This window comes from Staurois parvus, unplaced genomic scaffold (genome assembly GCF_062004578.1).
Source record: "Staurois parvus isolate SC_StPar_1 unplaced genomic scaffold, SC_StPar_1.0 ptg000389l, whole genome shotgun sequence".
NCBI lineage: Eukaryota > Metazoa > Chordata > Amphibia > Anura > Ranidae > Staurois > Staurois parvus.
Window position 1 is genome coordinate 3,162,951 of NW_028318185.1, and position 24,717 is coordinate 3,187,667.

General features: G+C 40.0%; 1 protein-coding gene and 1 long non-coding RNA gene across 3 annotated transcripts in view; one reads left to right on the forward strand and one right to left on the reverse strand.

Moving 5' to 3' along the window:
* The window catches only part of PHF20L1 (PHD finger protein 20 like 1), a 195,672-nt gene that overhangs the window by 98,257 nt on the left and 72,698 nt on the right, over window positions 1-24,717 (forward strand). For both annotated transcript variants that reach the window (XM_089685942.1, XM_089685943.1), the window contains exon 8: window positions 232-314. In XM_089685942.1, the coding sequence (XP_089542068.1) occupies window positions 232-314 (83 nt within the window). The remainder of the gene's footprint in view (window positions 1-231; window positions 315-24,717) is intronic.
* Window positions 1-24,717, reverse strand: part of LOC149455726 (uncharacterized) — a 64,487-nt gene that overhangs the window by 12,532 nt on the left and 27,238 nt on the right. The gene's annotated exons all lie outside the window — the stretch shown is intronic.

Sequence of the window (24,717 nt, forward strand, 5' to 3'; positions counted from 1 at the left end):
ATCCTTTTTTTTCTTTTCTTTTTATGCAGTTTAGGCAACATAGGTAGGAGAAGGGGGAAGGAACATAGTCTGTTTTTTCTTCCACTCTAATTTTCTCCTAGTGCTGTAACTTTAATTGTTTGGTTATAAAGTAGAAAATCAACATTTGGTTACACATGCCTTCGTCTTATTTGTGTTAATGCATTTTTTTACATTGCATAGATTTCTAATCTATCATTCTTTATCGTTAAGGTTTATTGGCGTCCAAAGCCGTTGTATTGGATAATGCAGAAAAGAAGGCACAAGCCACTCAAAAGCCATCAAAGCTGGAGGAGGTATGAAATTGGGAAAGTGTCATTCTTTTACAAGATCCCAACAGGGACCTACATCAGGGCTGTAACTTACTCAAGCTAAAGCTAAAACTAAAACTAGTGCCTGTTCTGCTGCAAATCTTTTCAACTGCACAAGGGGAAGGCAGTGTTTTTTTTAGCTGTCTTTGTGTTGTCTAGACTCTTGTTATCTTGTACTGCTTTTGTTTAAAGGGGGTTCCCACTTTTAGGACTTGGTTTCCTGCACTGTTAACTACAGGGTGAGTCCACACAGAAGTTGTAATTCAGTTTTGCATAGACCCTGGTTTCTTTCAGGGTCTCTGGCAGAGAGGTGTCTGCACCTAAATTCCACCCACCTGCTACAGCCACTCTTATTTTTATTTAGTGCTCACTGATAAACTATGTTTTAGGTAAGAAACTTGTGCAAAAATATTGGAGTGATTACATCATAAATTCATCATTAAAGCGGAGCTCCAGTCTCTGTGTAAAAATGTAAACTCAGTAGCTACAAAAACTGTAGCTGCTGTTGTTTAATAAACAGCCACTCACCTCTCCCACGATCCAGCAATGTGCTTGGCACAGCCGTTTTCACTTTGTGCCCTCTCTCCCCGGCGCTGGCATTTTTTTTATGGGCAACCAGCTTTGACAGCTTACAGCTTCGCAGCTGAGTGCCTACTTTGCACTTTGTGCCCTCTCTCACCGGCGCTGGCATCTTTTTTATGGGTAACCAGCTTTGACAGATTGCAGCTTCGCAGCTGGGTGCCCACTTTACATTTGCAAGCAGCGCTGCACACCGTGAATGGTTCTGCAATCTTCTGGGACATGTCAAGTTTCCCAGAAGACTGGGGGTGGGGGGGGGGGGGTGGGTTGGTGACTTCCTCCTAGGTGGTCAGAGCGGAAGTGGGAGCCGGTACGTGTCAAATCATGTATCCGCTCCCACCTTCTCCCCAAAAGCTCCATTTCAAAAACAAGAGCAGGCCTTAAGGGGGAACTTCGCCTTTTTGGTGGAGTTCCGCTTTAAAACTCTTATGTTGCAACAACTGAGGAAGATAAATTATGTTCATTATCCATTTCTACATATACAGTATGTCTTTTATGGAGGGAAAATAAACCCCATATAGAAAGGGCCCTATTTATTAAAGGTAGATCTGTTCTTTGTTGCCCTTATTAAACAAAATAAAAAAAAATCTCCTTTTATTATCTTAGATGAGAGAAGAGCAGTTAAGGGCAACAAACAATTTTTTTTTTCACGTACCTGAGCCCCTGTGTTGCCAACCATAGGGAGTTGTCATTAGAAAGGAAACTCTGCCTAAAACAAATATGTTAGCATGTTGTGGATTCCCGTGACTGCAATTATTCACATTTAGGGGTCTGTAAGAAATTCTAGTGACAATATTTCTCCACTATTTTTGTCTCTCCACTTTGCCCCCTAAGGCTGACATTCTCTTTTGCCTGCATTTCCAACTTATTTTCTGACTTTTCCGAGAATCCAGTGGAAATTTAGTTGCAATCGGTTTGCTTTCCAATAGCCTGGGCAGTAGGCAGAACTAGAAATAGGTGCTAGGAAATGGGGTTCCTGAGAGGTAAAAGGCCAAAATGTGATTCAACTTGCTATTAACCATACTAAACTGAGAGGTTTGTCTTTAGAGCTTCATTAACCTCTTAGCCCCTTTCAGACTTTTCACGGTGCTGTATAGAGTGGTACTGCATATATCAGGTAGCAGATTGTAACAACTTGTACCTCTTTAGTACTGAGGCTCTTTAGGTGGCTGGCAATTATTCAACAATCAAAAAATATGAGTAGTGAGTGCTCCTATAAATAGCTGCTAAAACACCAAGAGGTACCAATCACTGTACAGTAATAAATATATATAAAAGAGGTGTAGCGCTAAAATCCATATAAAGCAACAAACATATGCCGATATGTCCACATATATAGGAAAAGTTCACCGGAGAGACCAGTGTACCTTGCGGATTATTACATATGCGCATTATCTATGCGCTTCCGGTGAGTGCGCATTTTTCACTTTTGGCTGGAATCACAAGTTCATCCGCTGTATTATCAGACTTTCATCCGTTTATGGGCTTACATACGTTTACAATATATGTGGACATATCGGCATATGTTTGTTGCTTTATATGGATTTTAGCGCTACACCTCTTTTATATATAATTATTCAACAATATTGAAAGCAGCTGGATTTTATTTTTGTAATAGTTAATAACGTGCATTCTTATTTATTAAAGCCTTATGAAGTCCAAAAGATTTTTCAACTGACCCCATGCATCAGTTCTTTCCTCAGATGGTTTCAAATATAAGGCTCAATTAAATATTATTTGCAATAATGCTCAATTTACTCAGCTTTTTTTTCCAAGCTGGTAAGATTCAGTTTCTGTTCACACTTGAGCATTTTGTAGCTTGTAGCTCAAAGCACAAAAACATACAGAAAGCAAAACCTTTTGTTTTCAATAGCCCTTGTTCACATCTGATCGTCTTGTAGCACTACTTTTCAGGCAGCATTGAGTGTTTTTGTCCCCATAGACTTCATAGGAAACATCTGAAAAGTGCAACATGAGTTTTTTTGAGCATTTTTTTTGTTGCATGTTTTCAGCTCAAACAGAAGCTCTCCTCCCCTTTTTAAGCAGCACTCCACACCTTTTAGTTTAAAAAAGTCTAAGGCCTCTTTCAGATGGACATTCCGATTGGATCTGCCTGGTTGGTTTTTTAAGGCGGACCTGATTGAAACCTCCATTCTCCTCTTTGGAGTGGCGGTTGTAAATGGATATGTGTCTGTTTACACCCGCCAACATCCGGTGCGATCCGATCCACAAAAAATGGACAGATGGGCATCCAATTCCCCTTCCATCCATTGGATTGGGTTGGATGGACATGGACAGGTGGTCCGTTTTCATCCAACCACCCATTGAGAGCGAGCAGCTCTGTGTCAGCTCTGCAGCAGCAGAGCAGACACAGACCTGTCATCTGCTTACTCAGCAGGGATCAGCGGAGAGACCCCCTACTGAGCAAGTGGATCCACTAAACGGGTCCGCGCTGTGTGAAAGGACCCTTACAAAAGCTGCAAAAAAGTGCATTTCTGCTCCAAGAAACACTAAGGGCTCATTCACACTAGAATACGGTGTGGGAGAACAGCGTTCCTGTGCGGCTTCCTGCACCGCATTCCGATAGCAATGCCCTTGTGATCTGCTGTGGGGGTCAGTTAAAGTTAATGACACCCGGAACGCTGGTCACAAACGCATTGCGTTTGCCCGCACCGGCCCGCACCAAACCACATGGTGCAAAGTACCATTCGATGCAGTTGCTGTGCGTTTAAAAAAGTAGTGCATGCACTACTTTTAGAGTGGTGCGATTTCAGCCCATTCAAATGAATGGGCTTGAAATCGCACTGCATAGACCCGCATATGAATCGCACAGGAATGCACAGTGCATTCCTATGTGATTCAGATCAGGGCATAGTGTGAACTGGCCCTAAAAAAATGCTGGAAAACATGACACTTAGGTGTGAATGTAGCCTCAGGCATTTGCTTTATTTGTGCCTTAGGAGTCCATGTCAAATTTTGAGCTCCCAGGAGCAGGCCTGATATTGTTTACATTGAAATTATTTAACCACTTTATCACTGCCAAATGTCTTTTTAAGGCCCCACTCACAATTGAGCGTTTTGTAGCTTTTAGCTCAAAAACACTCAACAAGCAAAAACCTATCTTTTCTATAGCCCTTGTTCACATCTGTGTTTTCTGTCGGTTGTAGCAAAATCCTGTGCTACTTTTCAGTAGAATTTAGCATTTTTGTCCCAATAGACTTCAAGGAAGCGTCTGAACAGAACGACCTGAGCATTTTTTCGAGTTTTTTGTTGCACATTTTCTGCTCAAGCAGCAGCTTTCAGCCCTGTTTTCAGCTTTCCATTGACCACATAAAAACTGCCCAGTTTAAAAACGCTTGAAAAAAATGCCTGACAAAAGCTGCAAAAACTTGCCTTTCTGCTTCAAAGAATGCTCAAAAACGCTTGAAATTGTGACACATGTGAATGTAGCATAAACGGTGAAGTGTTGGATGCACTGGCATTTGTATGTGCAAGGCCAGAATAACTCTTGGTCTGCCAGTGCACCTGTAAATGACTGTGATGTGAACCGTCCTCGCATGGCTCACATCACAGGCACAATGTACAGAGCTGATCTGAGTTATTACCAATCATGACAGTCACAGATGTAAACAGTGTAGTGTTTACATCTGAGAACCCACCTTTTCTTTTACAACCAAGGAAAGGGAAGGAGGAAGAACTAATGGCTGAAAAATTCATTAATTGCAGATCAGGCAGCAGCAGATATTCATGTTATTCATTGATTGTGAGATAATTTGTAACCCTACATTATGTTTCTATGTGACCTGTATATTAACCCCTTCACCTCCTTTATCCTGCACATATGCACCTTAAACTCCCTCATCTCTATCCTACTACTGTATGTTACAGGTACATTAACCCGATCGCCTCTTCTGCCCTCTGTGTATTATCTGTTCATTTAAAGGCATATGCCACAATTTGCAGAACAAAATATGAACGCACCCACTTTAATTAAAATAAGGTGCATTTTTTATTTTTTTGCAGTTGAGCCTGCAAAGCACTGTAGCTGTGATCAGTGAACTGCAGATGCAGGTTTTTACAGGCTAATAGGCCGCAGCTTGGTTTTGAGGTTTGGACCTTCTGTTAAGAGGCTGAAGGAACTATCAATGAACTAGTGTGGTGACATCACTGCACTTGTGCTCCATTGAGAACTACAAGTCCTTCTGCAGATGGGGCTTTTGGTTTCCTCATATACAGATCTCTTTGAATGGATAAAGTGGCTGTGTGGGCGGACCCAGTGGTTATGAAATACCACCAGAAAAAAGCTTTGCTCTATTCAAAAATTGTTGTAAAATTAAATTAAGTGTTGCATAGAGTGTAATTGGCAGTCAAACTATCACCACTGAAAAATTGTTTAGTAATGAAGGGGGTAGATACAGACTAGTGCTCAAGTGGGGCGAAGGAACTATGGCAGGGTAGAAGTATGGGAGCTGCCATTGCTGATTTTGTCTTCAGAGGTTCAAGCTCCTGTCATCCTTACTTTTGCTTCAGTCATTATTGAGTCACCAACCCAGCGCATGTAAATAACTAGTGAAGATGGAACCTTACGGCTTGCATAATTGTTTTAGGACAGTGACTCACTAAAAGGTGGAGCAGAGAACAGTTGCTGAGCTGGGGACTACTTTACTGCTTGAGGTAGTAATGGCAAAAATGATGGAATTTATTAAATTAGTGGATTATTAAAGACTAAGAGAGATACATTTTTATCCAAGGAATTAATCTGAGGTCAACTAAGATTTTTTTCCCCCTCCATTGGGGTATAGAGGATTTTGTTATTTTTTCCTCTGAGCTGGATTGAACATGATGACTATCAGCCTTTTCACAAACTTTATTGATTTAGTAGCTATGTAAGACTTACTCCACTGCATAGCAATTAGAAAAAAAATCCTAGGTTTAAAGTAGACCTAAACTGTGAAAGCTGTCTTCAAAAATGCAAGAAGAGGGCAAATGACTAATTCCTAGTATTGACTATGGTCTCCCTGCAGCTTATGTTTTCACCTTTACTGGAAATCATGGAGTGCCTGGCTATATTGCCACATACAGAAAGATTGGACACAGGCAAATGGAAAAAAAATGTATACCAGCTCAGGATAATCCCTCCTGCTTCCAGTATTTTTTTTCAGTTTTTTGCTGGTGTCCTAAGATGATGTACATCTATCCATGTTTTACTTGCTTTTTTTTCTTTGGACACTGGGTTGGACTTGTGGTAATTTCCTGCCATTAAAAGTTAGCCGTGGAACATTTTCCAGGTCGAGAGCCATGCCATTGCCTCAGTGCTGTTTTTTTTCCCGAAGACTCCCTGTGAGTAGGCAGTTCATGATGAGTATTGGGAGTTACCTCATTATTTAGCTCATTGAGCACTTTCACATTTCCTGCTTGCCTTCAGATTTACCATGGAATGGGTTAATGGTGAGGAATTGAACGCTGTCATTGTGTGGAGTGTCATTCTCTCCCTTCCAACCATTCAGCCGCTGAGACTCTGCCTGATGCCGAGCCCCTGTATGATGTCTGTTCTCTCTAGTTTGGACGAACTTGTCTCTGCGGAGTTGCAGTCTTCTGCCATTATACACATGCTGAAAGAGACGGCTTTGACTATGATTAAGGCAGTATGCACCACATTAAAGTCTGATGATCACCCTGATCCCTCTTCCAGCGCTGCCCCCCAGTCCAGTATCCCTTAGCACTCCTAAGACCACCAAGACTTTTCCAATGTACCTTCTATTCTTAGTTACCCTTACAGATACTGTAACCATCCTGGCAATATATTTGTACCCCACAGCCGCCTATCCGCCCTGTGCCTGAAAACTTTGAAATTCAAAGTCTCTAACCTCTCAAACTTTTAGACAAGTCATCTTCAACGTGAGTTTGCCCCCACTTTCCAAATGAGATCCTTTGTGGACACCTGGGAAGCCTCTGTCTTAGATGTTTGGGTGGGATGTGGTTTCCAAGGGCTTCCAGCTACAATTTTGCTTTCACCTCCCCTTCTTGCTTTTATAATTTCCAATCTTCCTGCGTCACCTCATATCATGCAGGCCTAATGGGTCTTCTGGAATAGGGTGTCATTGCCTCAGTCCCTGTGGTCTCCACATTTATGGGGGTTTTACTCCAACCGGTTTACAATTCCCAAGCCACAAAAGATCATCTGTTCTGTTTTGGATCTCCCAAGTCCCTAAATGCCTTTTATTCGGGCCCAGAAATTGGGCATGAAGTTCACCAGATTTTTCATATCCTTCCTCCATCAGACATCTGGCTTCTGTTGACATCAAGGATGTGTGCCTGTATGCCCCAGGTTTTCCAGCACACCATGTTTCCTACACTGCCATTCTGCCTATCTTCTGCCTCTCAAGTGTTTACCAATCTGCTGGCGCCATTACTAGCATTACTGTACTCTCAGGGCATTCCCATTGTGAGATATCTTGATGACTAGCTGCCGTAGGAACGATTGAAACATATTCTGGTGGGCAATGTAGCTCTGACTGTCAGACCAAATGGATCTTAAATCATCAGAAATTAGTTTTGAACCAACCCATCACTTGCAGTATCTGGATCTAGTACTAGACACAGCTCAGGTCAAGACTATTTCTTTCCCAATGAGAAAACTCATGCTGTCTGCTCCCAGACTTGTGCTCTTCCATCCCAAGGCTGATGGTAGCTTTCTTTTGAAACAGTGCCATTTGCCTGTCCTACAAGCGGGATGTGTATGTCGATTTGTATTCTGCAACCTGCTTTTTATCAAATTTGAGTACTAGGCTTTTAGTGAAAAAATATATGTATTAAAGTTTCTCAGATTTTACTGTATATCGTCTTTGATGTGTTGGTTTTTCCGCACCATATTATCCCCCATTACTTTGTTTTTTTTTTTCCCAAATTCGAATTAGGGATTAGGTATGGGAGATGGTGGAAGATTTCCTCCCAACAACATTTTGTGCTAATTGTTACAACTAGTTTTGCTTCTCAATTCACTAGATTTGTTTTTAAATGTTTGCATATTGCTTATAGTTGTTTATACACTATGGGTCAATATAGCAATATAACTATTTTGTAGTGCGTTTTAGTTTTTTATACACCAGCATTTTATTGAATTATCATCTGTGTAAAAAATTATATGTATGACTCTTCATCTTTTAGGTACTGAAAACCTAAGATATTAAACAACTATATCCTCTTAAGAGTTATCAAAGTAAAGTTAAATTATAAATGTCATCTGTAAAGTTTTGAAATGCCTCAAAAGATAAAGATATCTACATTTTAAGGTTAAGGGAACCTTGCCATAGCAACTAGCTAGTTGCCTTATTTCTTTTACTAGGAGCATTTGCTCAAGAGTAGGTGTGCATTAGAAAATATTGAGCCATTAGGCAGGGTTGGTAAGGTTTGGGAGAATAACAATGTGCATCTTTCACTTGGAAAATGCTGATACGGGGCACTCCGATTCTGAGTCATTTGACAAGAGGCAGATAATTTCATTTGTTGCCACTGAAAACTCTGCGAATGTTAGAACCCCAGGGCATTACTGTCTTGGCTCCATGGGGCCTACTGCTTCGAAGTGATATGTACATTCTAACACTTTTGAGGCCCACTGTCCTACTCTGCCTGATGGATCTGTATTGTCTAAAGCAAGCCTAAATGTTTAGTTTATATCTGTTTTAACTGAATAATAAAAATACGAACTGGAATTTGGTTGCTTTATTCAACATTTCTAAACCATATGAATCAAAGTGGAAAAACATTTGCGTGAACTATCTTATTAAAGGATGTGTAATTCAGTTCATTGCAGCACCTAATCCCCTCCCCAGTGCCTGAAATATGTTAGTTTGACAGCAGTGGAACTGATAGGCACACAATTCATGACCTTCCACTCCAATTTCTTTTGTGCTAGATTGTGGGATGATGATAATTAAGATATATGAGCAGTATTTTAAAGTATATATATTTTTTTAATCATGAAAGGACCAAAGATTTTTTTTTTTTTGTTTGTTTTGTTCCTATATTAAAGCATTTAGTCTGCTGTGCATTTTATTGAAATTACCGACTGCTGGAAATTGACTCTGTATGGCAGATGTTTTTCCTAAAATAGCTTCTGAGAGCCAGTGGGATGCTGGTGGTCTGAATCAATCCCTGGCTACTTGTAGCTCCTCCTGGAGTTCTCTGCTCAAAAAGCAGCCATCTTACTGAGGATGAATAGTCTTTTTTCCCCTCTTTTATTTTTTTGTTCTGGAGGAAAAGTGAATAATTTACAGAGGAGAGTAAGCCTCTCTCTTGTAATAACTGTAGCAGGTTAGTGGACCTCAGAACATAAGAAAATATCTGAAATAAGATCTCACTGCCAGAATTCCTGAAAGAGATGCATTGACATTGGGTGATTCAAGTTATTTGTCTATGTCCAAATCTGAAATATTTTGGGTGGACTTCTTGGTATATACACAGTTGTAAAATTCATTCGTGGCTCTTTTAATGCTAACGAAGTACAGTTTCCTGGTCCTTTTAGCCGGAACACATCTGGACTGGTACATTTGCTACTTGTATTTACATCAAAGACTCTACTCAAGACCTGAAGAAAGTGTTTGCAACAGACCCAAGAGCCTTTTGTACAGTATGCAGTGTGATTACAATCAGGGTCGTAACTATAGCCATAGCAGACCATGCACAAAGGGGCCCTGCACTCTCCAACTACATAGTGATTTATGGAGGTAGCAATACATGTAGATGAAGTGAATTTATTTAAAGTTTGGGCACCTCTAATGATTGCTAAGATTTTTATTTGCAATCTGTATTTTCATAGGAATTAGAGAGGCAGGGGGCCCATCAAACACAGTTATACCACTAATTACAGTCTATATTATTACTTTGAATTAGCATCAGTGCAATAAAAATTGCAAATTAATAAAAATATTCCCAACATAAGACCCACACCCTCTTTTCATTGGGTCAACATGTTAAAATTTTACTTGTTCATTTTTCTGTTTTGACGATTATTGTTTCAAAGAGGCTAAAGTCCAATAAAGTTGAGCAGCTTCCATGGGATCTTACCAGCCTTCTAATACTAAAAGCAAATCTTGCCCTTATGAGCATTGCCATAGTCGCCTAATTTTATCCTTGTCTGTTTACAAAGATTTGGTTTGGGTTATGAGTCGGTTACGTTAAGTGGGAATAATACTGGGCACATTAGGTGAAAATATCCCAGCGGACAAGGGATGTAGAAAACTGACTTCAATGATGTCACGGCAGTTTCAGCAACCACGTAAGTCGTGCATACTGCAGCCCTTCTACAAATCTTAACCAGAACCTCATCTTGCATTCATATACCTGGCTTAAATCTGGCTGAAAAGAAATCGTTTATGGTAAAGATATGAACAAACTAGTGATAACCCAGGAGGTGACACTATATGAGAAATCTAAAGCTGGAGCTTCACATTATTTGGAAACCAGATATTAGGAAGAGCTAGGAGTATTTTGGTGTTACTATAGATCGGTTTCCAAATCACCCGGGGAGAATTTGATCGAGAAACCCTTTAAACACTGCAACCTTCCCTCCTTTTTTTTTTTTTCTTTAGGTGTATATCTGGGCAAAAAAATACACATGTTCAGTACAGCTCTGCAATATATACATATTTGCCTATGTTTTGTCTCTTTAAAAAAGCTGCAGGTATAGTGAGATGACTGCTCTGCTGAAATTCCAAGAAGTGTTGTCAGCCCTGCCCAAAATCTCTCTGCTGTATTACAGCCCCTCATTCCCTTACCCTCTTACAGAGTAAAGGAGAGGAGGAAATATTCTAGCAGGGTAGAACTTTCCTTGGGCTGACCAGACTCCTTGGAATTTTAAAGCTGCAGGGCCAGCATTGTCCGCTCGCTATAGGAAGCTGTAAGGGCAGCTCAACATAACCCTCCCACTTTCAGCATGCCTAGTCTTTTGCTAGTGTCCTTTTAAAGTAGATGAAAAACCTTTTCTTCGTTTTTATCAAGATTTATTTTTTATCTAGGAAGTATTTTCACTTGTTGCAGAGCCAGAAGGGGCTTAATTTGCTTTTTTCTGTATTGGATGAATCTCAGCTTTGTTACGGAGGCCATACCCAGACCCCTCTGAGAATGAGAAGCAGAGCTCACATGTATTATGTCTTTTGGAATTGGACTCTGTGTAAGGTGGTCACCTAGATACCTGCAGTGCAATGTTTTGTACTCTGAAGAGTCCTTTAAAGGTCTAGGGCACCCGTGGTACACTCGTCTTGATGAACCCTGTCCTTGAAGATTATTTAGGGGGGATGCCTGGGGGGTGCTTCCTGTATACCGTGTCTATATTATCTGATGTGCCTGGGGAAGGGGACTGCTGCATGGTATATGGACCTCATTTGCTGTGAGTAGGGCTTTTACCCTTGTTTTACAGGGACAGACTCTGTCACACAGCCAGTGTTGGTGGAAAGGCAGTGTTGTGCCAGCTGTTAAATATGATGCTTGCAGGACCCGAGCAGGTTCTGGGTCTTTTTGCTCCTCTGCCAGCCTCCTTTATGGTGGATATACTGTGCACACACTGTTTTCTGAGTGCATGTGGACTTCTTTGCCCTTCTACCATCTTTTGCTTTGGGCCTTCAATCCTTTGGATGATACATGGGCTCCCTGATACCTTACACGTAACTGAGCCACAGAGGGCATTAAGTCTTCCTGGTCCTACAGGGAATTTGAGAGTACTTTTTGTAGACTGACTCTCACTAGAATGGCAGATTATAAGCCCAAGGACATCCAACTGCTGAAGAGGGAGCAATGCATGCTGTGTAATGTGTTGAGTTTTATTGATTTTAATACATTTGGGACTTTTGTTTATTGTTATAGTGATTCACCTCCCAACACTGTACTTTGTGGACTCCCAATACCCAGCAGCATTTATGTTGGGATGTGTTTTTAAAGATCTCTTGGAAATGTATGGTGGATTCCTGCTATCTAAGCTTGTCAGCTAGGACTCAAATTGGCTCTTTCTCAGCCATATGCCAAAGTGACCTGCATGCACAGATTCCAGTTTACCTGTTTATCTGCTGATGCTTTTAGATGTGCTCCGCTTTTCTTTTGTTTTCTTGTATATATTCCTTTTGTGAGGATTTACGGTCAGCTGTTCGAAAAGGAAACAAGATCTTTATGCTGGATCGCTAATGCTCCCTCTTGTTATTGAGGGGCAATGGACTTTGGGTTGTGCATTCGATATTATCTAAGGAAGGATTCTCAGCTTCTTTGTCTGAATTTATTGGTAAGTTTGCAGCCATAAGTGGCTCAAATGCAAGAACTGCAAGTGTGTTTTCACACCCTCTTATTCAGAGTCTTTTTCGTCATTCCTTGAGGCTGCAGTTGCTTCCGCACAGTCAGGCAATGATGAGGAGGATTATACCTTATACTGTACTTATTTGATTTGGTACACATGGAATCTGTCTGCAGATATTACTCTAAAATGTAAGGATACCATCTCAGTCCTTCTTGGCGCAGTCCACACATGCCTAGATTTGGAGGTGCATATGTTGACCACACCTGTTAAGACTTTTTTGGTGCATTACCTATTGCATAATGTCCTGTATAGTGATTGTCCTAACCTGGAAAAGGTCTTTGCTTCATCATAAGTCTTTTGCACAGCTGTACCTTGCAGAGGAGGGGTTCCTGAAATAGGAATTTATCACCATTGTGGATCAAGCCATTTCCTGTCCCAAAAAAGATTCTGGCTGTCCCTTTTGAGGACTTCCCTGTGTTTAAAGACCCAGTGAATAAAATCTGTCTCGTCCAAGGTTATGTCGCAGGATCCTGGATCTATACTAGCGGTACATCTGTCCTCGAGTACCTGGACACCATGACTGTGACCCTACTCTGTTGTGTTGATGGGTTTGCTTATATTAGACACAAAATATCTAGAATGAACTACCTTTTCTGTATATATGTGATTAACCCTTTGTTAGTCTGCAGAGCATCAGTGCAAGAAACGCCTCTTGTGTATGCCCTATGATAGGGAATGTCTCTTTAGCGAATCCCTGGACAACTTCATTAAACAAGTCTATGAGGGGAAGCGTGCCATAGAAAAGGCAAAATCTCCATATAGGATATCCTCTACTACAGAAGCTAAAACGAGTTCCATTAATTTCTCTCAGGCTTCCAAGCCTAAGGCAAAGCCAAAAACTCAGTTCTGATTTAAGTCCTGGACTTTGCAAGCAAGTCCTCCCCACAATGAGGGGGCATCTCCACTTGTCAGAGTGTGGGGAATCTGTTGGCCTTTGCTGCCGTTTGGTCCCAGGACATTTCAGACATTTGGGTATAGAATGTTGTATCCAGTGGCTATAAACTGGAATTTAGGTCTCTGCCCCTCACTCTGCTTCATTGGCAGACATGCATGCTGCTTTGACACAGCTCCTCTCTCAAAGGATCATAGCCATTGGTCCTGGAAAAGGACAGCTTTCAAGGTTTCTACTCAAACCTGTTCACCATCCCCAGAGCAAAAGGGGGCATTCACCCCATACTGGTTATAAGGTTTCTCAGCACCCTTGTCTGGATGAAAAATATTTGTATGAAATCTGCCCGCTCTGTGATTGCTTCCTTCTATCTGGGAGACTTGATAACATGTGTGGACACTAAGAATGGCTACCTGCATGTCTCCATTTTCTCAGTGCACCAATGCTACCTGCGCTTTGCTGTGGCAATGCAACACTACCAATTTGTTACCCTTCCCTTTGGTTGGACCACTGTACCTTCACCAAGGTGTTAACCCCTGTTTTCACTCTGCTTTGCTGCCAGGAAAAACTCTTAAGGGGATATCTGGATGAACTTCTTCTTAGAGAGCAGTAAACTCGGGCTCTGTCAACCAATGGCCAATGGATTTTGTAGACCCTGCAGATGTTCGTGTGGATTCTAAATCTTCGGAAATCCCCTGCTAGAAAAATCTGTTGTTTGAATCTGAGCCTTATGATTTACATGGCCCTGCCCAAGGTTTCCCATCCCCTGGACAAACTCTAGTCTGTCCAGAGTACATTTATACTTTGCAGTCCAGGAGACATGCAACCCTGTGTTTTTGCAAAAGGGCCTTGGGCCTAATGGTGTCTTCCTTTTGAGGCAGTTTCATATACCCAGTTTCACTCCAGACCATTGCAATTCAATACTCAAATGTGGGATAGAAGGTGGCAGTCTCTAGATTGTCCTATATGCCTGTCCAGAAGGATCCGGCTTGTCCTGACATGGTGGGTCACAACTTCAGTGTTGGAGTCAGGAAAGTCCTTTTCTCCATTTGTTAGAAAGGTTTTTGTGACAGATTCCAGCCTGCCAGGCTGGGGTGGAATCCTGGGTACTTTTCTCATTAACAGAAACTTGGTAATTGGAGGAAGCTTGGCTCCTGATAAATATTCTGGAACCCTGGACAATTTTGTTTTCTTTTCAATACTGAATTTCTGGTCTACAAGGTCATCAGCCCAGGATTGATCCGGGCAATGCTACAGTAGCAGTGGCTTACATCAACCATCAGGGAGACACCAGAAGTCCCATGGCTGAAAGAGAAATGGATCTCATATCTGCTTGGGCAGAAAGTCACATTCCAGTCCTGACTACCTTTCACATCCCAGGCATGTGAAAGCAGCGTTCTTTCAAGACCTCTGCCACTGATGGGACTTGCTGGATGTGTTATAAAACAAACTCACCAGGTTTGTCTTCAGATCCAGGGATCCTGTAGCCTTCACAGTGGATGCCCCGATGATTTATAGGATCTGTTCAGTCCGATCTTTTTCTCCTTGGAGGATCCTTCCTCGCCTACTCTGCAGCATCAAGTTTGAGTGCATTTCATTGATTCTTTTGGCATTGAACTGTCCCAGGTGGACATGGTAGTTGTAACTTGTCAGACTCTGTTTAGCTCCTTCCTGATCGTCAAGATCTTATGTCCCAAGGATGATTTTCCACCCTGCTTCTAGGTCTTTGGGTTTATTGGCTTGGTTGTTGAAGCCCAGGTCCCAAGGGACAGGGGCTTGTTGGAATTGGTTATCCCTCCACTCTAGGTCTAACAAATAGACTTCTCACAAAGCCTACCATCACTGTTGGGAAGCATTTGTCTTTTGGTGCGAAGCAAGGAAAATGTATACCTGGAAGTTTTCCATGGCATACATGTCTGTGCTCCTGTCTGCTCTAAATAAGCGTTTGGCCTTGTGTACCATTCAGGCTCAAAACCTTGCCTCAGTGGTTCTTTTCCTGAAAACAATCACTCCTTAGTGAATTCCTTTGTACAAGGTGTCATTCTCATTTTTCCTCCTGTACTTTCCCTAATGACTTTGAGGGATCTCAGCCTGGTTCTGTCAGCTCTTCAAAGGCTACCATTTGAACCTACTAAGGATATTCCTCTGTCTGTTCTTACTCCCAAGGTTGACTTTACTATCCCCATAATTTCTGCAAGGCGAGTCTCTACGAAGGCAGCCTTAACTTGAAAATAACCCTTTTTTGAGCTACACAAGGACAATAATAATTTGAGGCACAAGGCCTCTTTTTCTCATAAGGTGGCTTCTTTGTTTCCTCTTAGCCCGGACATTGTTCCACCATCTATCCATTGCCTGACTGTGGTATGCGCTGTCCAGGGTTATCTCTCCACAGCAGGTCCCTTGTGGCAGTCTGACTTTGTTATTCCTGAAGGTCTTTATAGGTGACAGCTTGCTTCTCGTTCTACTATCGATAGGTGGTTTTAGTAGCTCATCATTCAAGCTTTTGACCTCAAGGGAAAGGTTTCTTCTTTATCAGTCAATGTGCACTCCACTAGATTAAGAAGTTCTTTATCAGAAATCTGTTTCACAACAGATTTCGCCACCTGGTCTTCTGTGAACACGTTTGTTAGCTGGATGATCAGTCCTCAACTGATGCTGGCATTGGTTGTGTGGTTTTCAGGAGATACTATAGGCTCTGTTGAACCTCCCTCCGTTAACCTGTTGTTTTTGTTAGCCTGTTATTCTTTGTTTGTATGGTGCCCACTCCTCAGCCTGCTTTTGGACATTCCAATGTACCTAAATACTCACCCTGTGTTCCGTTATGCATTATTAGGAAAATAAGGGCTTGCTAAAAAGTCCTTTTCTTAAAGCACATTACGGGATACAGGTCCCTCCCCTCTATATTCTTGTGATCTACTTCTACAATTGCTTGCTAACTAAACGTAGGCATGCTGGAAGGGGTTATAATGATTTATAGCTTTGTTTTGCTATTGTCCACTTTCCTGACAGAAGCAGCATAACCTAATGTACCTGGATATTCATCTTTTATACCATAATTTACTCCAGTAAGTCAAATATATTTTTAGGTACTTGCTGTGTTTTTAAAGAAACAAAATGTGGTAAAATGTGCATGTATTGCAGAGATGCACTGAATTTTTTTTTTTGTAAATGTTTATCAGTTTGGTAGGCTTTATCGATTCGATTTGTAAAAGGTAAATGGAAGATTGTTCTCTCTCGGAATGTTGCATCTGTGTCGGCTTTAACTCTACACCATTTCAGATGTTGTTTGTTTGACATTTGGGTCTTTTGTAACTAGGTAACAATGCCTTTTCTTGCTGCCTGGTAACATGGTGCTTTTTCTTTCATGTTTTTCCTCTGCTTGCCTGGAATATTTTTGGCGTGTAAAATTTGCTTTCTCTGAGCCACTGCTTTTCTACAAGTATAACCATTTCCTGTCTGTGGGTTTACATTTTCTAGGGCTGTTTTTGTAAATATCTACAATATCAGGCATGTACTGGGCAGGGTCTCAGACTTGCAATAAAGTGGACAATCAGACAAACTATTTTTTTCGGGTGGGTGAGTTAGGCTGGCCATACATTATACAATTATCTGCAGATTTTTGGTTTAGATTTACCAAAAACCATATAATAGGAGGACAAACCTAAACAACACTTTGTTGTATCCAATTAGGCAGGCCCTTGCACTACATAGTTGAAGGTAAATCTAAAGGAAATTGGGCAGAAAATCTGCAGATAATTGTATAATGTATGGCCAGCCTTAGTATGTGGTTAAAATGGAAAATCTGCCAATTTTTCATTGCCTTCTGTATCTCAACTTAGGAGATTCTCTTCACTTCCTGTGTGGTCATTGGGACAGGTAATGAGGGAAAAATCTCCCCAGTTAAAGAGTGGACAGCAGTAAACATTTGACAAAGGTTCTGATCCTTTCCCAAACCATCCAAAACTACAAAAAATAGTTTGGACTGGCAATCCACTTTAAGCCATTTGATTTATACATTTTCTGTTTGTTTATTTTTTAACTTGTAATGATTTTACTTTTCGTTACTTTAACTAAAGTTAGTAGGCATTTTCCACCTTCAGTTGAGTTTAATTTTTTGACTTGTATATGACATCCTGGAGCTTTATAGTATTTTTTTTCTATAAATACATTTTCTACAAATACAGTGTTTTTCTGTTGTTACTGTTTTAAAATAAGTCTCTGCTTTGGTGTCATATACATATGTTTCTTTTGAATCCAGTAAGCAGTTTTGTGCTGTACCTGAAAACAGATTAGGAAGTTTTGTCCGATTATCCAGAAACAATAAAATGTTTCGCATTTTTAAAGTGGAACTACAGTAATTTTTTTCTTTATTATGTATTAAATTCATTACAAATAGTATAAGAAACTATAGTACAAACAAATTACAAACATTTTGCAAAGTGTCTAAACTAAACATACAGAATTATATAAACCTAAAATTATTAATGTGATGAGCTAAGTGTAAGAAAAAAAAATCACTAACAAAAATTACACAAAAACAAAATACAAAGATTATGCATACAAGATATTCCAAAGTTTGTCTCCAAAAGTATATATATAAAAAAATATAGTTTTTGGGCACATGAACTTTGGGATATCTTGTGAACAAAAGCAGACAAGGGCGCACTCTCATCGTGCATTACCGTGGTACACCACGTTTTCATTAATAGACAAATGGATGTATACTCACAAACCAACAGAAATTAAAAGTAGAATGTGGTCCGCAGTGACAGTCACAGTCAATACAATGCTGTACCCTTAATAGGGATAAACTGACGCGTTTCGGAGATGAATCCCCTTCCTCAGAGCTCAATCAATAAGCTCATATAAGCTTGGGACCAGCAGGCACACATATAGCTCTGAGGAAGGGGGTTCATCCCCCGAAACGTGTCAGATTATCCCTATTAAGGGTACAGCATTGTATTGACTGTGACTGTCACTGCGGACCACATATTCTACTTTTAATTTCCGTTGGTTTGTGAGTATACATCCATTTGTCTATTAATAAAAACGTGGTGTACCATGGTAATGCGCGATGAGAGTGCGCCCTTGTCTGCTTTTGTTCACTAGTGTCCAGATTTACCGATCTTCGAAGGGCAGCACCTCTCCGTTTTGGCATTCTGAATTTTTTTGTAGCCTGCATGAAGATTTGAGTGCTGGTTCGTTTTTCTTGGGATATCTTGTATGCACAATCTTTGTAATTTTTGTTATTATGTGTGTGTGTGCGTGTCGGGGGCGGACTGACAACTCATGGGGCCCCCGGGCAATAGGGGATTATAGGGGGCCCCTGTGTCCTTGCCCCAACTCAAAAAAGCCTATGAAAAAGGTACCAGGGGCATCTCATGGGGCCCCCTACTGACCCAGAGCCCTCGGGCAGTGCCCGAGTTTCCAAATGGTCAGTCCACCCCTGGTGTGTGTGTATAATATATATATATATATATATATATATATATATATGTGTGTGTGTGTGTGTGTATTATATATATATGTGTGTGTGTGTGTATTATATATATATATATATATATGTATATGTGTGTGTGTGTATTATATATATATATATATATTTATATATATATATATATATATATATATATAATGCACTTTTCACAATTTGTGTAATTTGTTTGTAATAATGTATCTTTTATTATTTGCTTTCAATTTATTATATAATTTGAAGAGGTATAAACACACTTTTATGAGTGGCATTTCGTAATTGATAAGGTTGATAGAGCAAAAAATATATTTATATGTTTTTTACTTTGGTGGAGAAGGTATAGCAATTTTCTATTTATGTCTCTGTCCCCATTGGGAAGATTCCCCTCACTTCTTGTCAAGTTTCATTGGGAAATTTCCCCAAATGTAGAGAGAATGAAAAGACTGAGATTCTGACACTTCTCCACTCTATCAAAAAAAAAAAAAAAAAAAAGTTTTATTGCACTTTTCAAAGCATGACCTGTTCCAGCCAGAACATTAAGTCATCTGGAGGTGGAAAAAAAAACCTTTTAACAAAATATTCTACATCACAGACACAAACCTCTTGGTCTTGCACTCAGATAGTAGTAGTGATGAGGTATATCTTCTAAGATTTGAATTGGTAAACCAATGATTCAGGTTGTTTTACTCTCAATATTTTCACTGTAACGAACAAAAATGCACTTCTATGATAACATTTTAAAGTTTTTACTGGGTGTCTGTATTGATCCTTAGCTGAATTTATTAACCGTATATTCACTTTACATACTTTGCAAGTCAAAGCTTATTTTGTTAAACAGTTATTTGTACGTTTTTTAATGATCATCTGGATTTAATAAGGTTTCTTGTTTGATGAAAACCTAAACTGTATATTAATCCAGAGCCATGTGCGGTGTTATTTGTTGTTTTGGAAAAGCCTGGGTATATGAGCATTTCTGTATGTGCTTCTTGAAAGGAGACTGCCATTTCTTTACAACTTTTTTTTTTTTTTTTTTTGTCTAAACCAGTGTGACCTCTTGTGTTCTGTAGATCTGACAATGTGTGTGTACTTTTTGATGATCCTAAAGTTGTTGAAGTTATTGTGAAATAAAATGTGTTTATTTACATGTTGTGACTGTTATTTAAGAATTTCTGCGTTAGTTTAAAGGTTTTTTTATTTGAGCATGGTTGTACCAGCCTATATGACTTATTCAGTTTGGGAAGAGCAAGATCAAGGTATCCTCTTCCAGCATCATTTTTTTTTTTTTTTTCAGCTATGGTACAGCCACACCACTTTAGACACAGCAAGTAATTTCTTTGGACACCATATTGAAAAAAGATGAGCGATAATTACAAAACTATAATTTAGCAGTATAGAAAGCCATACATTTTGATAGAAATTAAAATGTTTGAGGACGCTCTGTTTATATACAGTTTTGGGCAGACAGGATCCCACTAATAAAATATCAAAAATATTTACAGTTTTGGGCAGACAGGATCCAACTAAAAAAATATGATAGATTACTTAAGAGAAGTTGGAGAATAAAAAAAAATTAAACAAACATACTCACCTAGGTGGATTCTGATCGCTCAGTTCTTGGTCATCAGTAACTGTCAGTCACTGGCTCTCTGCTCTGCCCCTCCAGTGCTCAATGGAGCACTGGACTGTGGAGGGGGAGGGAGTGGCTGGCTCAGACTCTCAGTGGCTTGCTGAGAGGTTGAGCCAGCTGTCAGTGAGGAATCTGGGTGGATCCCGACTTTAAAGTCGGGATCTCTTCTGAGCCTGGATTGGCTTTGTGCTGTCAGCCGACAGCGGGATTTAGCCCACTCTCGGCTGAAAATGGGTCACAGGAGTGCAGAAATAAGTGCACACATGTGACCCACAGGAGAAGTAGGGCCAAAGTAGCTTTGGTCCTACTTCTTCTTTTAAAGTGGAACTAAACTGTGTCTGAGCGCCACAAACTGAAAACACTATTCAGTTAATTTTTAATATTTATATGCTTTATTCAATTGGGGAATCACTTTAAAAAAACACGCACAGCATTTCTAGCTGTTACCATCTTGAGTAAGGGCAAGAGGATTCATGTAGCATTTACAGTTAGGTCCATATATATTTGGACACAGGCACAATTTTCAGTTTTTTTTTGTTTTCAGGTATTTACCAAAACATATTCAATCTATAGTTCGTTATGGATATGGGCAGAAAGTGCACACTCCCAGGTTTAATTTGAGGGTATGTACATCCAAATTGGAGGAAGGGTTTAGGAATTACAGCTCTTAAGAGTAGCCATCCCCCCTTTTTCAAGGGACCAAAAGTAATTGGACAAATGAATATAATCATAAATAAAATGTTCTTTTTTAATATTTTGTTGAGAATCCTTTACTGGCAATGACTGCCTGAACTCTGGAACCCATGGACATGACCAAAGACTGGGTTTCCTCCTTTCTGATGCTTTGCCAGGCTCTAACTGCAGCTGTCTTCAGTTGTTCTTTGTTTGTGGGTCTTTCTGCCTTTAGTTTTGCCTTCAGCAAGTGACATGCATGCTCAATTGAGTTGAGATCAGGTGATTGACTCGGCCATTGCAGGATATTCAACTTATTTTCCTTCAAAAGCTCCTGGGTTGCTTTTGCAATGTGTTTTGAATCCTTGTCCATCTGTACTGTGAAGCGCCGTCCAATCAACTTTGCTGCATTTGGCTGAATCTGGGCTGACAGTATACCTGTAAACACTGCAGAATTCATCCGGCTCCTTCTGTCTTCTGTCACATCATCAATAAACACCAATGAGCCAGTGCCACTGGAAGCCATGCATGCCCATGTCATCACACTGCCTCCACCATGTTTTACAGATGACGTTGCATGCTTTGTATCATGAGCTGTTCCAAGCCTTCTCCACACTTTTGTCTTCCCGTCATTCTGGTACAGATTAATCTTAGTTTCATCTGTCCAAAGAATGCTTTTCCAGAACTGGTCTGGCTTTTTTTAGATGTTTTTTGGCAAAGTCTAATCTGGCTTTTCTATTCTTCAGGCTTATGAATGGTTTGCACCTTGTGGTGAACCCTCAGTATTTGCTCTCATGAAGTCTTCTCTTGATTGTAGACTTTGACAATGATACGCCCACGTCCTGGAGAGTGTCCTTCACTTGTCTGGATGTTGTGAATGGGTTTCTCTTTACCGTAGAGAGGATCCTGCGATCATCCACCACTGTTGTCTTCCACTGATTTCCATGCCTTTTTATGTTGCTGAGCTCACCAGTGCGTTCTTCTTTCCTCAGAATGTACCAAACAGTTGATTTGGCCACTCCTAATGTTGCTGTGATCTCTCTGATGGATTTGTTTCATTTTTTTAAGCCTTACAATGGCCTGTTTCATTTGCATGGACAGCTCCTTTGAACGCATGATGTAGGTTCACAGCAATAGATTCCAAATGCAAATATCACTCTTAGAATCAACTCCAGACCTTTCACTGCTTAACTGTTGAAGAAATAATGGAGTAGCCCACACCTGGCCATAAGACAGCTTTTGATTCAATTGTTCAATTACTTTTGGTCCCTTGAAAAAGGGGGGGATGGCTACTTTTAAGAGCTGTAATTTTTAAACCCTTCCTCCAATTTGGATGTACATACCCTCAAATTAAATCTGAGAGTGAGCACTTTGAGCCCATATCCATTATATAACTATAGTTTGAGTATGTTTTGGTAAATACCTGAAAATTTTAAAATTGTGTCTGTGTCCAAATATATATGTACCTAACTGTACTTCCTAGAATCCACCTGCCCTTAGCTCAGGCATACAGACAGGAGGGTGTGCTTAGCATCCTCTAGATGAAAGAAAAAAAAGTGCCTATGAAGACTCCTGAAATGTATTATATCGTTTTGGCCTAGGCCAGAATCCAGGAAGTAACTGAAGAAATGTAAAGAAAAAAGTTTAAAATAAGTAAATAAATAGGAATGTATATTATAACTGTAGCCAAATGTTTAAAATTCCCTGTGCATCAAAACAAAATGTGTCCAAAGTATTACATTTCATTTTCTTTACAAAGCAATTGGAACCGGAAAGCCTATCCAGTGCTAGCATGCTGCAAAGAAAGGACCCTTTCTTTCTGTGTGGGCTGCTTCTGAGTCAGAGCAGGATTGCCCCAACCAGCAGAAAGCAAAAGCTTTGCTGATGGCAGTTATGGGTCTGATTTCAGTGATAAGGCAACCTCTGAATCTGATAAGGAAGGAGGTTATTTATTTAAACCTTTAAAATAAATTTAAAGAAAAGTATTGATTGGTTAACTGTCCATGACTGTGGAGAAAGATTTTGTGCAGAAAACGGGTGAACCTAACTGCATACAGTGAATTATTTTTGAGGGCTCTATAATTCAAGGTCTTCCTGTAATGTACAAGGACAAAGATCAAACTCAAGAGAAAAGAAGTTTCCATGGGATAGGATATTAAATCAATAAAGCTACCCGAAATGAAGATTGTCTTTTAATTTTCGAAGTATGGCGACCATCCAGGAATAATTTTATATGTAAGGGTATACAATATTTAAAAATAAGCAAAACCAATCTTATCGGAGATGGCAAGACTAAAAGGCTAAATGGAAAAGTCCTCTGTGATGATCAACAAATGCTGTGATTGTTTCAAGCAAAGAGAACTGGATGAAGAACATTTACAGAAAGGAATAGCAAGGAATAAACCTGAAGATTCTGCAGCCACTCCATCATTGGCACGACTGCTTTTACTTTGTGTGAGATTCTACATTTAAGGCCAATTAATAACTGAAAATGGATAACGTTATGACAAGTGTGCGGCACAATTTATGTAACTTCACAGACATACAAATGCTTCACAATGGCTAAAACCTAATACTCTCCAGTGCCTGAATTTAAAATAAAGAAAAATAAAATAATATTTTAAAGTTTTAGTAAGTGCCACGTGTTGGATTAATGGCAGGGTTAATATACGTTGTATTTCAGAATACTGGTAAATATTAGAACCTTTGTCTTGGTGTTTTTTTTTTGTTTTGTTTTTTCTGGCTGCTATTGTCATTTTGGGAACATTTTACCCTTCTTGCCCCACTGCCACTGAGATAGGAAGTAATGAAAAATCTCTACAAATGGGAACAGTATCAAGAACAAGTTTTGGCCGGAGTTACAGTGGGGATCGAAAGTTTGGGCACCCCAGCTAAAAATTTGTATTAATGTGCATAAAGAAGCCAAGGAAAGATGGAAAAATCTCCAAAAGGCATCAAATTACAGATTAGACATTCTTATAATATGTTAACAAAAGTTAGATTTTATTTCCATCATACACACTTTCAAAATAACAGAAAACAAAAAAATGGCATCTGCAAATGTTTGGGCACCCTGCAGAATTTATAGCATGCACTGCCCCCTTTGCCAAGCTGAGACCTGCCAGTGTCATGGATTGTTCTCAATCATCGTCTGGGAAGACCAGGTTATGTCAATCTCAAAGGTTTTAAATGCCCAGACTCATCTGACCTTGCCCCAACAATCAGCACCATGGGTTCTTCTAAGCAGTTGTCTAGAAAACTGAAACTGAAAATAGTTGACGCTCACAAAGCTGGAGAAGGCTATAAGAAGATAGCAAAGCGTTTTCAGATGTCAATATCCTCTGTTCGGAATGTAATTAAGAAATGGCAGTCATCAGCAACAGTGGAAGTTAAAGCAAGATCTGGAAGACCAAGAAAAATATCAGACAGAACAGCTCGCAGGATTGTGAGAAAACCAATTCAAAACCCACGTTTGACTGCACAATCCCTCCAGAAAGATCTGGCAGACACTGGAGTTGTGGTACACTATTCCACTATAAAGAGATACTTGTACAAATATGGTCTTCATGGAAGAGTCATCAGAAGAAAACCTCTTCTACGTCCTCACCACAAAAATCATCGTTTGAACTTTGCAAATGAACATATAGACAAGCCTGATGCATTTAGGAAACAAGTTCTGTGGACCGATGAGGTTAAAATTGAACTTTTTGGCCGGAATGAGCAAAGGTACGTTTGGAGAAGAAGGGGCACAGAATTTAATGAAAAGAACCTCTGTCCAACTGTTAAGCATGGGGTTGGATCAATCAT